General features: G+C 40.8%; 1 protein-coding gene across 2 annotated transcripts; it reads left to right on the top strand.

The window, feature by feature from the left end:
* The first annotated feature begins 1,466 nt into the window (after positions 1-1,466).
* Positions 1,467-13,327, top strand: LOC117349509 (putative mediator of RNA polymerase II transcription subunit 26). 2 transcript variants are annotated; one of them, XM_033923029.1, is made up of 4 exons: positions 1,467-1,544; positions 8,631-8,789; positions 10,689-12,045; positions 12,328-13,327. In XM_033923029.1, exons 2-4 carry the CDS (start codon positions 8,652-8,654, stop codon positions 13,035-13,037), a joined length of 2,205 nt encoding a protein of 734 aa, XP_033778920.1. In that variant the 5' UTR covers positions 1,467-1,544; positions 8,631-8,651; the 3' UTR covers positions 13,038-13,327. The 2 variants fall into 2 exon arrangements, with proteins under 2 accessions (XP_033778920.1, XP_033778919.1); XM_033923028.1 differs by having other exon boundaries at positions 10,689-13,327.
* Positions 13,328-17,844: the final 4,517 nt, after the last annotated feature.

Here is a 17,844-nt window from a genome sequence, read left to right as displayed (position 1 = left end):
GTACTTTATAACATATGTGTGTACTTTGTGACTCCACCCATTCTCCACATAATATTCCTCCCCAACCCCCCCCCAACACTAGTGGCATAGCCACAGGTGGGCCTGGGGTGCCTTTTCACCTTCAGCTGGGCCCCTCTCTGGTTTAATGGCTGTGGGGGTGTCAAACCCTGCTTGCTGAAGAGGTGTCGGGCAGGTGCACTTCAGCCTACGATGCTGGCTGTCTCACACATGCTCAGTTCAGCGACTGAGGGGTTTGGGAGAGGAGTATTGTGTGGAGTCACAAAGTATGCACAAGCGTATGTTATAAAGTACACCCATGTGTGCCACTTCAGCTCCTGAGCATTTGTAAGTGTACATGACTGTATTCTAGCCACACTCAGGAGACCGCTTCAGGTGACAGAGCTTGGCACCCCCACCAGCAAAGGTATGCCTCAATGTTGTGGCAGTGGCGGGGGGAGGGAGGGAAATAATACCTGGCTCCTCCAGTCCATTTTGAGTCTACCTTAGGTCCCCCCTCACTAAAATGAACTTCTCGCCACACCCCTGCCCCTAATCACATAATTTGTTTTCTACCTCCTGTCTCCCGGAATTTCTTGAGCTCTGTTCTAAAGAATGACACAGTGACAAAATTCATTACCGTTCCCATCCCCGTGGATAACTGCGAGAAACCATCTCCATGTCATTCTTTAAGGACAGAGGGTAGAATCAGAGTATGAATGGGCCCAACCACTGACCCTCAAGCCTTGCATTGAAGAATGCTGCTGTAGAAGGACTGAGGTTGAGCTAGAACTAGAGAAAGTCTCTAGTATCCAGAGCAGATGTTGTAATGTCATGTCTCATTCCGCCAATAAAAGTCAAGCTTATCAGTGATGTCACAATGGCTTCTTTGTCCTATACTTGGCTCAGATAAGAATCAGAGTATGAATGGGCACAACCACTGACCCTCGAGCTTTACATTGAAGAATTATCTGCGGGGACAGAGACGATGATGAATTTTGTCACTGTGTCATTCTGTACTCCATCCTGCAGCTTTTCTTCCTTCTATTTTTTTGTGTGCCACTACAGGGCTCTCTATTGTATCCTGAATTGTACTTTGGAGCAATGTGGCTTATTTCCTGGTTCATACTACATAAGAGTTGCCATACTGGGACAGACCAAGGGTCCTTCAAGCCCAATATCCTGTTTCCAACAGTGGCCAGTTCGGATCACAAAGTACCTTTCCCTTGGTATTCTAAGGAGACCCTGGGAATGGGACCAGTTTCTTGTGCTGGTGTCAGAGTGTGCCATATGCAGCCAGCTCTCACCCAGATGCCCAGCGCTGGCCATGGGTGTGGATGGGGCTGCCTAGGAGACAAATTCCTGATGACACAGAGAGAAGTGGTTGCACCTTTGACTGAAACTGGTCTGGGCTGGGAAGACAATTAGGAGGATAATAACACAGTGCTGAAAGAGGGCGAGAGGTGTATATAAAAGGTGCCTGGTCATGGCACTAAAGCCATCCATCCTGCCCACTGCACTTCCACTGCTTCTCTCTGGGGATATAGGTAAGTCCTGTACTGTTTATATTTTTTTGCGTTCATGTGGTTAAGAACTTTCTCAATGGAATATGTCATGTATTTATTCTAAATCTGGCTCTTTGCAGCCAGTAAATGAATTTCCAGGTTATTTTTGTTATATGGTTATCTGGCATAGTGTTAATACAGGGTGATTGAGGATCTCAGAACTCCTCTCAATTCAATGGTCTACAAGACTATCCTCAAACCAACATTGGCTTTGCACGTTGCAGTATCCTACAGAAATTTACTCTTGGGTCGGAAAAAGACTTCAAGCGTTCACAGGTACTACATGTTTAGAATGAACTTAGTGCAGCCCCTTACACACGAGCTATCATTAGTCTTGCAAAAAAAAACCAAAACAACCCAGGTAATTTAAATTTTTTATTTTTTAGTTGATTTATATTTTTCTTAGTGATAATTAATATGAAGACTGCCGGTTCAATGGAGGGGAGCTTCCGTTTCACTCTGGGAGCTGCTTCAGGAACCAGTCTTTCATAACAGTACTAAGCTGCTTATTTAGCGATGTATTCAACTGGAAGGGAACAGCAACGGCGTTATTGGACTCAGTCTAGAGCACTGACTAAATGCAATAGCTATCAGAGAATAAATTTCTGAGCCAAGACTTAACAGGTTCCAAATTTCCATCATTGATCCTTGAAACCTCCCCCTCCTCCTTTTAAAAAACTCTATGAATATAGACTCAATTTGCATCTATTGAAGATAAGTCGTTTTGTTATTATACTGTACTATGAGAAACGAGGACCCATCATTGAAGTATTTTAAAGAAAGAAGCAATAAAGAATTGAGTTTATATTCATAGAGTTTTAAAAGAAGGAGGGGGAGGTTTCGAGGATCAATGATGGAAACTTGGAACTTGTAAGTCTTTGGCTTAGGGCCTTAACCTTGTTCCCATCAGATGTGGGACTGGCTAGAAAGAAGGAATAAAAAACAAACTTTCCTCTGGACCTACAAATATGCAGCTTTCCAGGAAGTGGGGGGGATGTATTTTAGTAGTACTGTACTAAAAATGGGATTTAAGGGTTCTTGTAGGGAAGTTTTGTGGGTTTTTTTTTGGGGGGGGAGGGGGCGTAACTTGCACTGCTGCAATAGGTATATGCAAGAGAGAAAGAAGGAGGAACATAAGAATATCCAATATATACAACTGGGGAAAAATTTCAAAAAAAGATTTGTTCCCAAAATATCTGAATAGGCAAACAACTAGTAAAGGAACAGGCTACTTTAAATACCTTTTTAAACGAGTAAAGGTGCTCAGAATCCAAGATGGAAAAAAACTTCAATTTGGGGTACAAACCCCTAAAAAGCGTTTTTTGTAGAATCAATCATTGCACCATTTTGAGTAAAAAGGTAATAGAGAGTGCTTGTTGAGAAACACTCGAGTTAAATGTCCTTAAATGTCCAATAAAGTGAATATTCTCCAACTACTATATGAATTCTATGAGTTTTATTATTATATATTTTTTGAACTCAAACTCATAGAATTCATATAGTAGTTGGAGAATATTCACTTTATTGGACATTTAAGGACATTTAACTCGAGTGTTTCTCAACAAGCACTCTCTATTACCTTTTTACTCAAAATGGTGCAATGCTTTTTAGGGGTTTGTACCCCAAATTGAAGTTTTTTTCCATCTTGGATTCTGAGCACCTTTACTCGTTTAAAAAGGTATTTAAAGTAGCCGGAACATAAGAATAGCCTTACTGGGTCAGACCCATGGTCCATCAAGCCCAGTAGCCCATTCTCACGGTGACCAATCCAGGTCACCTGGCCAAAACCCAAGGTGTAGCAATATTCTATGCTACCGATACAGGAAGCAGTGGCTTCCCCCATGTCTTTCTCAATAACAGACTATGGACTTTTCCTCCAGGAACTTGTCCAAACGTTTCTTAAACCAGCTATGCTACCGCTCTTACCACATCCTCCGGCAACGCGTTCCAAAGCTTAACTATTCTCTGAGTGAAAAAAATTTCCTCCAATTGGTTTTAAAAGTATTTCCCTGTAACAGGTTTCATCGTATTGTCTACAATGATACCCAGATCCTTTTCTTGGCCGCTAACCCCCAAGTTGGACCCTAGCATCCGGTAACTGTGATTCAGGTTATTCTTCCCAATGTGCATCACTTTGCATTTGTCCACATTAAATTTCATCTGCCGCTTGGATGCCCAGTCTTCAATTTCCTAAGGTCCTAAGCTTATAGTACTGCTACTTGTGTGTGTTTATAAAAAAAAGAGGGGGGAAGCTTGCATTACTGCTGTGTGTGTGCACGCACATGTGTGTATGTGAAAGAGAAAAAGTAGCTTGCATTGTTGCTGCCCCTGATGTATTGCTCTCAGGTCAGACCTCCTGTCTTGTGTGGCAATGCAGGAGAGGCACAGAAGGCGACATCTCAATTGCTGCCTGTGCCTCTTGTTCATGCCTTCACAACACAGCAGCCTGACTTGATACATATAAGTATCAGGAAGATATATTAGAGAATGATAAGGGGACAAAATTTTCCCCTTCCTCATTAGAGCTTATTTTCCCGTTCTGTCCCCATAAGTTCTTTTCCTGTCCTTGCCCCATTCCTGAAAGCTCCGTCCTCATCTGCAGAAGCCTCAAACACTTTAAAATCCTAAGTAGCAACATTCTAGAGCTGAGATTGTGATGTCATAATGCCTCATTCCACCAATGCCTAAGCTCCGTCTTCATCGGCACAAGCCTCAAACACTTTAAAATCATAAGTGTTTGAGGCTTGTACGGTTAAGGCAGAGCTTACAGGGACAGCGACAAAACTCACGTGGACAGGGAAACTGAATTCCTGCGGGGACAGGGAAAAATTTGTCCCCATGTCATTCCCCATAATACGTGTGTGTACTTTGTGACTCCACCCATTCTCCAAACATATAAACAGTAAGGGGCTCATAATTGAAAGAGAAAAACATCCAAAAGCCGGCCTAAGTCGGCACTTGGACAATCATAAACGAAAGACGACCAAGTGCCGATAATTGAAACGGGTTTTGAACGTGTTTACAAATGACTTAGGCCTTCCCAGTGCCGCTGAACGACCAGAGCTAAACGAGGCGTTTCAGGAGGAGTGTCGAGGGTGGGATTTGAGCAGGAAGTGGGCCATGCTAGACTTAGTCGTACTGAATGTATAACTGAAAATTTTACAACATAGCCTAGATGGAACTTGGACATTGTGACTTAGGCCATTTAAAACATGGTCTAAGTCACAAAAACCTATATAAAGTGACCAGATAAGCACTGCGAACACATATTACAGACCGTCGCAACCTGCGGGCTCCTGAAACGCGCAGTGAGCCTGGGCCACAGCGACCGATACTATTCCCAGCGGGTTCCCTCCAACTAGGGAATCCTTCAGGCACCCTAGGCAACAGCCTAGGGTAAAACAGCAAGTAAAATGCCCACATTGCAAGCAAGTAAGGAATCCACACACACTCAAAGAGGTTCAAAAAAATAAAGTTAGACTTTTATTCCTGACTTGGAGTCAGGTTTGCTCTGAGGTTCTCAAGTAGTTTGTGATATTTTCCAAATAAATTCATACAAAAGCCAAAGTCAGAATAGCTCTTATTTCCAAAATCAGAAAAGAAAAACCAAAACTAAGGCTGGGCTTCAATTTCTACAGCTCAGTCCTCTTCACCAACCTAAATGGGACAAGGTAAGTTCAGCAATGAGGCAACATACACACAGGTCTTGCTGAATGGCAATGAACTTTTCATAAGCAAAAGATAAACTGTTCAAGCTGAAGTACTCTGACACTGACTGACTGCAGTCAAGGAATCTATCCAAACGGAGCTCCTCTGTGGCTGACATTCCCTGCAGTGGCTTATCAGACGTAATTAGTCTCCAGCTGTGCGGAGAGGAGCGTAAGCCAAAAGCTCCATAGTGAATTGTCCAAGCAGTTAAAGGTTATAAACACTGTAACATAACTCTGAAAAATGAGACAATTCTGTTGCACACCAAAAATAACACAGTCCCAAGCTTTCACCAAAAAACAACAGGTAAGAAAAAATATCAAACACTTCCACCTTTTCAGCTTGTGTCCATGACTTCTAGCCTCTCACTAGGCTCACTGGAAAAACCAGTATCCATCGGTTCACCACTTCCAAACTGCTTCTCAATGGTGGGTTCAGACTCTTCTGAAAGGTCCACCATCTCACACTCTTCCCCTGTCTCATCAGCATTTAGCCTGGGAGAGAGATCACGCTCCCATTTCCTCTGCTCCTCTCCCTCTCTGGGTCTCAGCTGCCTTCTTTTAACAGGCTCCAATTCGCCCCTCCCTGCTCTGAAGACGGGGAAGGGAGAAAGCTCCCTCTGCAGCTGTGGCTGCTTAACTGACAACTTCCTGCCAATTCTCTGGCCTTCTGGGAGATGTAGTTCCCTAGCTCCTGAGTTTCTATGAGCTCTAATAGCAGGCTTGGGAGAGTAACCTGCAACTGGACTGAACTCTCCCTGGCAGTCAGTGTCTGGCTCAATGTCGATACAAAGAAAGTCAGTGCTTCCATAATTGGCAGGGCCAACCTGGTCAGCTCTCCTGCATAGGGGTTTACTGCTCTTCCTATCTAACCCTGAGACAAAGCTAGCAGGAGAGCTAGATTTGTCACAACCCCTACACACTACCCCAGTGATCACCAACCTCCCCCCACCCCCATATAAATCATAATCACAACTTTAAATATCTGCCTCCATAACATGAGCACCTGGCAGCCTGCCATAGGAAAGCCTAGCAGAGCTGCACAGAGGCAGCTTAAGTCGTCTTGGGGGTGGATTAGGGACCCAGGGAGAGGAGAACCCAGGCCCATAAACCACTGTAATCACTGCATTCATGGTGAAACATGTGTACTCCCCAAAAACCCCCAAAACCCTTTTGTACTGCCATATATGTGGCTCCTGCAGCCATAAGGGCTATTGGGGTTGTAGACAGGTAGGCATAGTACATTTTGGGGGTGTTTTGGGGGGCTCACCATAACCTATAAGGGAGCTGTAGTGAGATGTTTATGGGGCACCCCTTTTGTGAAGTTTACAGCAGTGCCCTGTAAGGTACCCCACTATTCAGGTGCCATGTCTGGGTGTCCAGTCCATCACTTTGCTGACCCCTCCCACGTTCAACAGGGCTTATTATAGGTGTTTTTGACTTGGATGAATATTTGGATGAAAATGTGGTATATAGATGGATGATTTAGCAGCTTAGATGATCAGACGGCTAGCCGTATAGTTAAGATGATTTTCGGAAAAAAAAAATAAAAAAAAATTTTGGGACGTATTTTTCGAAAATGTGTTTTAAGCTGTGTCTTACTTTGGACGATTTGCGATGTAGGTGAAAACAGACTTAGAAATTTATTTCGATTATGCCCCGCCACATATATATATGGAGAATGGGTGTGTGGGTGTGGTTGTATATATATATATACACGTACACCCACACACCCATTCTCCAAATATAAATAGTATTTATTTATATATATATATATATATATACACATATACACACATATTACGTGATACCTTCTTATTGGGTGAAATACATTTCTTGACTTGTTTATGAGAGCTAAGACTTACTTCCTTGGGTCAGAATGAACAAAACCAACATTACCAGAAAATATAAACGAATCCTACAAAGATCTCTTCTGTTAGTCTAGAGGAGAAATGTATTGGGGTGGGAGGAGGAAAGGAAGAGGAGTTAGAGTTACCATATCGCTCCAAATAATGGAGAACAGATCGAGACATCCGGATTTTACTTCCATCCTTCTTTTTCTGGAGCCATATGGTAACCTTAAAAGGTGTACAAGGAGACTGATGTCATCTGGTCATGACTCCCTGTTTAGTGGGAGTTATAACTCCTGTCACTTAAGAGGAACCAAAGAGCACAAGCTGAGCACAGGAAGGTGAGAGTGCAACTCTGCAAGAAGTGACACTTTTGCCTGCAAGACTTTATTATAAAGGCTTTCCTTGGCGTTCTACAACATTTCAGAACATGCAGAACTAATTTTCTAGCACTCAGGTCCAGCTCTACACAGCACGTATCACAAAGGATAATGAGGCACAGAAAGTCCGTTTGACCATCAAGCCATCCTCAGGTCCTGCTTATCTGTTGCCTACTACTTCAGAGAAGAGGCAGTAGCAAAGAGTAGCTGCAGTCAGCACTGTCAGAGTTCAGAGTAGAGAATGACACGGTGACAAAATTCATCACCGTTCCCGTCCCCAAGTATGAATGGACACAGCCACTGACCCTCAAGCCTTGCATTGAAGAATGCTGGTGTAGAAGGACTGAGATTGAGCTAGACACTAAAGAGTGACATGAGATGGTTAGAACATAAGACCATAAGCATTGACAGATTGAAGATCCATCAAGCCCCGTTTCCAGCAGTGACCAATCCAGATCACAAGTACCTGGCAGAAACCCAGAGAGTAGCAACATTCCAGAGCTGAGATTGTGATGTCATAAAGCCTCTTTCCACCAATGCCTATGAACCAAACTCATCAGTGATGTCACAATGACTTCATTGTCCTATACTTGACTCACATAAGAATTAGAGTATGAATGGGCACAATCACTGACTCTCAAGCCTTGCATTGAAGAATGCTGGTATAGAAGAACTGAGGTTGAGACAGACACTAAAGAATGACAAGGGGATTGTTCCCCGCGGTTATCCATGGGGACATGAACGTTGATGAATTTTGTCACCGTGTCATTTCTCTAGTTCAGAGCATCCCACAGACCTGTACTTTTATCCACGGAGGACAGGAGGAAGGTTCATTTCCAAACAGCACATTTACCCTGGAGTGTCTATATTATTATACTGTATATATGTCTGTGTGTGAATATGAGAAGTTTCATGTCCAATTATGCCTGTTCACAGGATTGTTCTGGAGTGGCAGTAGTTATGTGACCATGATTGTTGAATTTTAATTGTTGGGAGCACAAGGCCCCCCCCCCGATACCTTTGCATGTACGTACACACGTACTATAGAAGTTAAGTCATTCTGTGCGGCCCTCTCTGCTCACAGCCATTGAAGCAGGAATGATTAACATGTGCTGCTTTTCATCTGTGCAGAGCTGACAGAAAGGCCGAAGGATGCCGTCGCTCATAAATGTCATCGAGGACACCATCCAGGTTTACTTCAAGTATTCCCAACGATCATGCAACCACCAGAAACTGAACAACGAGGAGCTGAAATCACTGATTCAAAATGAGTTTGCAGATGTGATAAAGGTAACTGCACGCATGCCTGACATCATCTCAGAAATAGAGATAAAACTTGTAAATATGCAGAACAAATCTCATTTCATTTCATAGTTCTCTGCCCCTCCAATTAGTGTTACCAGAAATCCGGATTTCCCCGGACATCTCCTCCTTTTGAAGCCATGTCCTGGGGTCCGGACGGCTTTTCAAAACCTGGCACTTTGTCTGGGTTTTGAACAGCTGTGTCGGGCAGGGAGGAAGTCCGCACATGCAGTAGGGGGGGCAGGGCAATGGTAGGCTTGGGGGTGGGATTAGGGTGGGGATGGGCGGAACTAGGCAGCCCTGGAGGTGGGGCTAGGGAGTCCGGATTTTCCAAAAGGAAAATCTGGCAACCCTAACCTCTAATGGCACTTGAGGGATTGGTGAAATATTATGAAAGCTGTTTGCACTGATCCATTTGAACTCTGATCTCTCCCCATCCCCCTTTTGTTTTTACCTTCTTTGTATGCTTTTCTTTTAAACATTGTAGTTCTCCCCACTTTCCTCTTGTTTTATTGTACGTTATGCCTGTTTTGTTTAATCAGACTCTTGATTGTTTCCCCTATATTTTTACTGTAAAACGCTTAGAATTTATGATTGGCGTTTTATAAAAATTTTAATAAACTTGGAAACTTCCTGCATATGCACAAACTATGAGAAATGGAGTGGCATGTGTGTGTCTGAGCTCGCTGTGGATATGCACGTGTGTGTCTGTGCTTAGAGCGGGCACATGTGTGTGTGATGGTAGATTCAGGGTGGTAGATTCAGGGGCAATGTTAGGAAATTCTACTTTACGGAGAGGGTGGTGGATGCCTGGAATGCGCTCCCGGGAGAGGTAGTGGAGAGTAAAACTGTGACTGAGTTCAAAGAAGCGTGGGATGAACACAGAAGATTTAGAATCAGAAAATAATATTAAAGATTGAACTAGGCCAGTTACTGGGCAGACTTGTACGGTCTGTGTCTGTGTATGGCCGTTTGGAGGAGGATGAGCAGGGGAGGGCTTCAATGGCTGGGAGGGTGTAGATGGGCTGGAGTAAGTCTTAACAGAGATTTCGGCAGTTGGAACCCAAGCACAGTACCGGGTAAAAGCTTTGGATTCTCGCCCAGAAATAGCTAAGAAGAAAAAAAAAAAAAAAAAAATTTTTAAATTGAATCAGGTTGGGCAGACTGGATGGACCATTCGGGTCTTTATCTGCCGTCATCTACTATGTTACTATGTTACTATGTTACTATGTGTGTGTGTTTCTGAACTCACAGGGGACATATGTATGTACGTGAACTTATAGAGGATTCATGTGTATGTGTTGGTATGTCATAGCTTACAGGGGCCTTGTTTATATATGTGTATAACTGAACTCATGGGGACATATCTGTATCTGAACTCGCAGGGGGCACATGTGTGTGTCTGAGTTTACAAGGGGCACATATGTGTGTACATGAACTTATAAAGGATCCATGTGTATGTGTGGGTATGTCATAGTTTACAGGGGACTCATTTACATATGTGCATAACTGAACTCATAGGTGATGTGTGTGTATATGAACTCACAGGGGGTACACATATGTGCCTGAGTTTACAAGGGGCACATATGTGTGTGTGTGTGTGAACTTGCAGGGAGTATGTTTAATATTAAGCCATGCACCAAACATATAATTTGGAATATTTAAATTAAATGGTTTCCAGTTATATATCCATTCAGCATCCCTCTCCATGACATGTAAGAGGCAAATTGTACAAACCAAGAGTATAGTGACAGAATGTAATTCTGAGACTGAGCATAACTTGAGTTAAGAGGGACCAATGAAAACTATAAAAGAGATAAAGTACTCTGCAAGTGATGTTAATGGGCTTATATTATAGAATGGTTTTGTGGTTTTTTTCCCCCCCAGAATCCAAATGATCCCCAGACTGCAGAGACTGTGCTGAAAATTCTAGATGAAAATAAGGATGGAAAAGTTGATTTTGAAGAGTTCATGGATCTACTGGCTAAAGTGGCCAAGGCCTACTTTAAGACTTTTCACAAGGATAAATCACAAAACACTTGCCAACAGGAACAAACGATGTCTGGACAGCAAAAAGAGATATTCACTGAGCAGACCGATAACTTCAGACAGGATACAACAAAACAGAAAATAATTCAACAAGATTCACTAGAACAGAACATGCCACAACCGCAGCATCCTCAGCAGATATCCCCACCAAAACAAGATTATCTTTCTCATCAAGAGCCTATTAAATCAGGTCAAGATAAGAAAGATCTAATTAAACAAACTTCATGGAAAGATCAACAAGAGTCAGGCAAAACTCAAGTAGATCAATCTCAACAAAATTCTTCTAACCAGGAATCATGGCAAAAACCCCAGCAAAATCAAGATACAGTCAGAAGACAAGGTCTAAGTATGGAAGACTCGCCCAAAGAATATCAGCAAAAACAAGATCCATCACAGCAACAAGAGTTGAATAAACAAACTTCATCTCAACAACAATGGTCATCTCAGCAAGGTTCATGGCAGGAAAAGCAGTACTCCACTGATACACAAGGTTTACCTCATGATGAAAAGCAGAAGCATCAATCCCAGCCACAACAACCATCATATCAAATAGATAGCAAACAAAATCAAACTCAAGACCATAATAAATCAGATCTAGTACAAGAAAGGCAGTCACAGCACCAACAATCACATCATCAAGTTCATCATCATGATGGGCAGAAATCAGATCTATCTCAACAACAAGGCTTTGATAAACAAACTACATCTCAAGAACAATGGTCATCTCAGCGAAGTTCATGGCAGGAAAAAGAGTACCCCATTGATAAACAAGGTTTATCTAATGATGAGAAGCAGAAACATCAATCCCAGCCACAACAACCATCATATCAAATAGATAGCAAACAAATTCAAACTCAAGACCATAATAAATCAGATCTAGTACAAGAAAGGCAGTCACAGCACCAACAATCACATCATCAAGTTCATCATCATGATGGGCAGAAATCAGATCTATCTCAACAACAAGGCTTTGATAAACAAACTACATCTCAACAACAATGGTCATCTCAGCAAGGTTCATGGCAGGAAAAAGAATACCCCATTGATAAACAAGGTTTATCTAATGATGAGAAGCAGAAACATCAATCCCAGCCACAACAACCATCATATCAAATAGATAGCAAACAAAATCAAACTCAAGACCATAATAAATCAGATCTAGTACAAGAAAGGCAGTCACAGCACCAACAATCACATCATCAAGTTCATCATCATGATGGGCAGAAATCAGATCTATCTCAACAACAAGGCTTTGATAAACAAACTACATCTCAAGAACAATGGTCATCTCAGCGAAGTTCATGGCAGGAAAAAGAGTACCCCATTGATAAACAAGGTTTATCTAATGATGAGAAGCAGAAACATCAATCCCAGCCACAACAACCATCATATCAAATAGATAGCAAACAAAATCAAACTCAAGACCATAATAAATCAGATCTAGTACAAGAAAGGCAGTCACAGCACCAACAATCACATCATCATGTTCATCAACATGATGGGCAGAAATCAGATCTATCTCAAAAAGAGCATCAAGAACAGGAAGGGCAACACCATTCCCAGAATTCTTCATATCAGCTAGCGAAGGATAAACATGATTCATCTAGAGAACATGAACATAAGTATTCTTCACGTCAAGACAAATATAAAGAAGATAATCAAGAACGGGAACAAAAATACCAATCCTCTTATCCTTCACGTCAACCAGACAAGGGTAGACAAGATCCATCTAATGAACAGGAGGGACAGCTGTACCAAACTCAGTATCCTCCACGCCAACAAGACAAATATAAACAAGATAATCAAGAACGGGAACACGACACGTCACATCAATCAGACAAGGATAGACGATTTCCATCTCATGAAAAGGAGGAACAATCGTATCAATCCCAGTATCCTCCACGTCAACAAGACAAATATAAACAAGATCCAGCTCAAGAAAAAGAACAGCAATACCAGTCCCAGTATGATCAGCATCAACAAGATAAGAATAAGCAAGGCCTAACTGAACATCATAGTTCAAATCTACCTCAAAAAGAACAGGGTCTAGGGCAACAGGAAGATTCAGGATCTGTTGAGCACCATGATTCATCTCAAAATCGACATCAGAAAATCCACCAACGCATTCAATATCAGTATCAGTATCTTTGGTCACCATACCAGCCCAAATTTCCATGGCAAAAATAATTAATGATACAACAGGTGTCACTCAGGATTTTAGGTTTCTATAAGCAACAAGGTACAAATAATGAAAAACCTTGTGAACCCAAAAGATCACCTAGTATATTACAACAAGAACATAGAGGTTTAGTACTCCAATTAGATAGCACAAAACTTCAATTAACCCAGAATGTTAGTGAATTAATGTATGAATTCAACAGCAAAACAAGAATAGAAAAAAGATGTAAATGAGTTATCAATGTCTTTGTAGTGTTTAGTCTTGGGTTTGTCTCAATAAAGCAATTCATGAAAATGCCTTCATGTGTTTGGCTCATCTATCAACTTATATTATGCAAGTTCTTCATTCTTGCCTTTTGTACCTGTCAGGTGATGGCAAAATTTGGTTTTAGGATAATGTCTACCACATGAATGAGTCAAATGCTTTCTTCCAAAATTACCACTCATATCAACACCTACAACAAACACATTATCTCTCACTGTTCTATACAAAATCAAGAGTACTTACTAATGCCCAACAAAGGATTGTGTTTCCCAAACTGAAGGGCATTATTACTTGTTAGGGATAAACACATGCAAAAAAACATTTTGGCTTCTTTTCAAAAACTTTGATTTTTATTTTTTTTTTCAAATTTTATTAATTTTTTGGTTCATTTCACAGTGTGGATTAGAACATTTCAATGCAAGCAAGTCAATTGCAAGTAATTCTGTAGATAGTTCATAGTTTCATAGTTTATTAAAATTTTGATTGAATGCTAAACATAGAATTCAAAGCATTGTACATTAAAATAAATGGGGGAATTAATATTAAAACAAACATGACTTAGTACAAAACCATTTGCATACTGGGATGGGATATAAAACAAGAGGAAAGGAGGGAGAACTCCATTAATTAAAGAAAAGAGAACAAAAAAGGAAATAACATCAAGGAGGGGAGGTAGGTAAGTTAAAAAGTGATAAAATATCCAAATGGTGACTCACTCATAAGCATATTTAAAGAAAAAACATTTTAAATTGCCTTTAAATTTATCTAGATTTTTTCTGCTCTAATGTGTAATGGAAGGGAATTCCAAATAGTAGGAGCTGTAACTGAAAAAGTGGAAGTGCAGCATATCCCAATAATTTTTAATGAGGGGACATAAAGAGTATGTTGAGAAGCAGATCTTAGAGTTCTAGAAGGCTCATATGGAATCAGCAGTCTATTAATAAATGCCGGCTCATTGGACTTTAAAGATTTGAAAGTAAGAAGAGCAATTTTGTATATAATTCGATAAGCAATGGGAAGCCAGTGCATCTTCTTAAGTAAGGGAGAAATGTAATCATATTTTTTTTGAATTCGTGATAATTTTTAACAGCTGTATTCTGGATCAATTGGAGATGTCTAATATCTTTTTGACTTAACCCTTTGTATAGCAAATTACAATAATCAATTTTAGAAATAACAAGAGAGTGGATCAAAATGTTGAAACTAGGGGCTCCTTTTACTAAGCTGCGATAGCGTTTTTAGCGTGTGCAGAATTGCCGCGCGTGCTAAACCTGTGCTACGCTGTTAGAACTAACACCAGCTCAATCCTGGCGTTAGCGTCTAGCGCGCGCACTAAAACCACTATTGCAACTTAGTAAAAGGAGCCCTAGGAATATCTAGGAGAGGGACTAAAGATCTTATCATTTTTAGTTTATAAAAACAGTTTTTAACGAGAGCACTAATTTGGGGACGATAGGTTAGTTTGTTATCGAGGATGACACCTAAAATTTTAATTGATGAAACGACTTCAATTGGGATATTTTGGATAGATAATGGAGCTGAAAGTTGAGGATTATCTTTCCATGGGAAAAGGATACTGCTGGATTTTGTGATATTTAACCAATCTCTGATTTTTTTCTAACTTAGAATTGATGGTCATAATATCATTGAGATTGGAGGGGTCAATAGTGTGAAGAATTTGAAAATCGTCAGCATAGGCAAAGATTGAGAAGCTGATTGACTGATAGAGAGTTAGTAGCGGGCAAGATAGATATTAAAAAGTAATGGAGATAGAATGGATCCTTGTGGAATACCGAAGTTATTTTGAAAAGGATTAGAAACAGAATTATTGAAATGTACAGTTGAAGTTCTGCAAGGAAAATAGGAACGAAATGTGGGCACCTAGATATAGAATTACCTTCTCCAAGTACATCAAGATCCTAAAGTAACTTTAAGAGTAAACAGCAACAAGCAAAAGGTGAGAATTTAGAACAGGCTTGGTGAAATAGCCAGGGTCTTATATGAACTCACTTGTCTAAGTTCAGATGGTAATGAGTTCCAAAGGGTTAAGAGTAACATAACTAAACACAGTTGCAGTTTGGATGCTGGAGCTATGACCAAATAGTTAGACTGTGAAGACTGCAGAGAATGTTGCGGACAGTAAGGAACAAGGGAAGACTATAAATAAATTGGAATGCCTATAAAGAAAGAAGAGTGAGCCATTTAAAACATAATCCTACTGTAAACAGGAAGCCAGGTGTTATTCAAATAATATTTAATCAATTAATTAAAATATTGATATCCTACACATCCCAAAATCTGTGTGGAGTACATAAAAACATACATAAAAAACACAAATCTAATACTTTATGCAGAAATAAAAACACATCTCAAAACATACAAATGGGAACTCCTGTCAACAATGAATTACAATAATCCAATCTATTAGCCATCCAAGCATGAATCAAAGGTTTCAAAGATATACATCCAGGAATGGTTTCAATGATCTGATCTGCCAGAGAGTAAAGAAACATTTTTCAATTAATATGGAAATGTAAGACCCAAATTCTGGAAGAGATCAAATGGGTTTTATCACGCGACGCCCAAATGATGAAGTTACAACTGTCTTATTTTGGTCACACTATCAGAAAAGAAAGATCATTGGAGGAGAACATTATGTTTGGGAAAATTGAAGGAACCAGGTGAAGAGGACGACCTGCAATCAGATGGCTGGACCTTGCTGGACTAGCACAAAACCGATCTCTTTTTAGATCTGTAATTCATCAAGTTGCTAGAACTGAAACATGAGTCAATGGCACCTAACACACAAGATCCAAATGTCAATTTGTTTCCTAATACAATCCCCAAATATATATTGTGATCCTTCATAGGAATTTGAATATGCTTGAATCCAGGACAAAATGAGAGAAGGTAATGTGTTTTGGAAATTTACATTGGCTCAGATATCCATGGATTAATGACCATTTTATGTAAAACAATCTAAGAAACAATTGGGCCTGATATTTAAAGAACATAAGAATTGCCGCTGCTTTGTCAGACCAGTGGTCCATCATACCTAGCAGTCTGCTCCCGCGTCGGCCCTTAGGTCACATATCAGTGCCCTAACTGAGTCTAGCCTTACTTGCGTATGTTCTGATTTAGCAGGAACTTGTGTCTTGAATCCCTGGAGGGTGCTTTTCCCTATAACAGACTCCGGAAGAGCATTCCAGTTTTCTACCACTCTCTGGGTGAAGAAGAACTTCCTTACATTTGTACGGAATCTAACTTTTAACTTTAGTGAGTGCCCTCTCGTTCTCCCTAACTTGGAGAGGGTGAACAACCTGTCTTTATCTACTAAGTCTATTCCCTTCATTACCTTGAACGTTTCGATCATGTCCCCTTTCAGTCTCTTCTTTTCAAGGGAGAAGAGGCCCAGTTTCTCTAATCTCTCACTCCTCCAGCCCCTTAACCATTTTAATCGCTCTTCTTTGGACCCTTTCGAGTGGTACCGTGTCCTTCTTCAAGTACAGTGACCAGTGCTGGACACAGTATTCCAGGTGAGGACATACCATGGCTTGGTACAGCAGCATGATAACCTTCTCCGATCTGTTTGTGATCCCCTTCTTAATCATTCCTAGCATTTTGTTTGCCCTTTTCATCACTGCCACACATTGGGCAGACAGCTTCATCGACTTGTCAACCAGTACTTCCAAGTCTCTTTCCTGTGGGGTCTCTCCGTGTACTGCACTGTACATCCTGTATTTGTGTATAAGATTTTTGTTATCGACATCACCTTACACCTTCCTTTTCATAGGAATAAGGGTAAGACATATTAACTCTAATTAAATCCTGGTGCCTATGGCACAGGGTGACTAAAGTAGGGAAAATCCTGTTATAAAGCCTGTGTTTTAGGGTAGCCACTAATTTGGTATAGTGCCTGCATTTCTGTTTAAAATCCTGTGTTTTAGGGTAGCCACTGATTTGGTATAGAGCCTGTATTTCTGACTTACTAGTTTTCAGCCATGGTTTTCTGCTGATTAGGTGTAGAAGGGAGGGGCTCTGATTTATTACTAAGGGACAGTGCTGTGAACAAGGCTGCCCTATGAAGTTCTAAAAGCTAAGTTACTCAGCATTTCATATTCTGTTCTTTTCACTATTTTCAGCATTATATCTGCTTAATTTCTCTTCTCCTCCTCCCTGTTTCTTACTTTAAAAAATGACAAAAAAATAAACTCTTCTCTTTCTTTTGTTAAATCTTATTTTCTCTTTCCCTTCATACGACTAAGGGTAAGACTTATAGTCCCACCCACCCCAGGGACCACTTTTCATATATAGAGACCCAAATAATCAGGACTAGTCAAATCAGGTCACTTCACAACCAATCAAGATGATCTTTATTCTATGCAATCACTCTGGTGCTTGAATTCCAAGACACATTATTTGGAGGCTTAATGCTTGCCCCATCTGTCTTCAACTTGCTAGTATTAAGGAGGAGCTCTGCAAACTTAAACAGGAATTGAATACAATTAAAGCAGCTTCCATCGCTCCACAAAATCATACCAACTTACCACC

This window comes from Geotrypetes seraphini, chromosome 16 (assembly GCF_902459505.1).
Source record: "Geotrypetes seraphini chromosome 16, aGeoSer1.1, whole genome shotgun sequence".
NCBI lineage: Eukaryota > Metazoa > Chordata > Amphibia > Gymnophiona > Dermophiidae > Geotrypetes > Geotrypetes seraphini.
The sequence above is the reverse complement of the archived record's forward strand: the minus strand, read 5'-3'. Positions and strand labels throughout refer to the sequence as shown.

Coding starts and splice junctions, on each gene's coding strand:
- LOC117349509 (XM_033923028.1), top strand. CDS start 8,652: ATGCCGTCGCTCATAAATGTCATCGAGGACACCATCCAGGTTTACTTC. Junction 8,790..10,688: donor AGTTTGCAGATGTGATAAAG/GTAACTGCACGC, acceptor TTTCCCCCCCAG/AATCCAAATGATCCCCAGAC.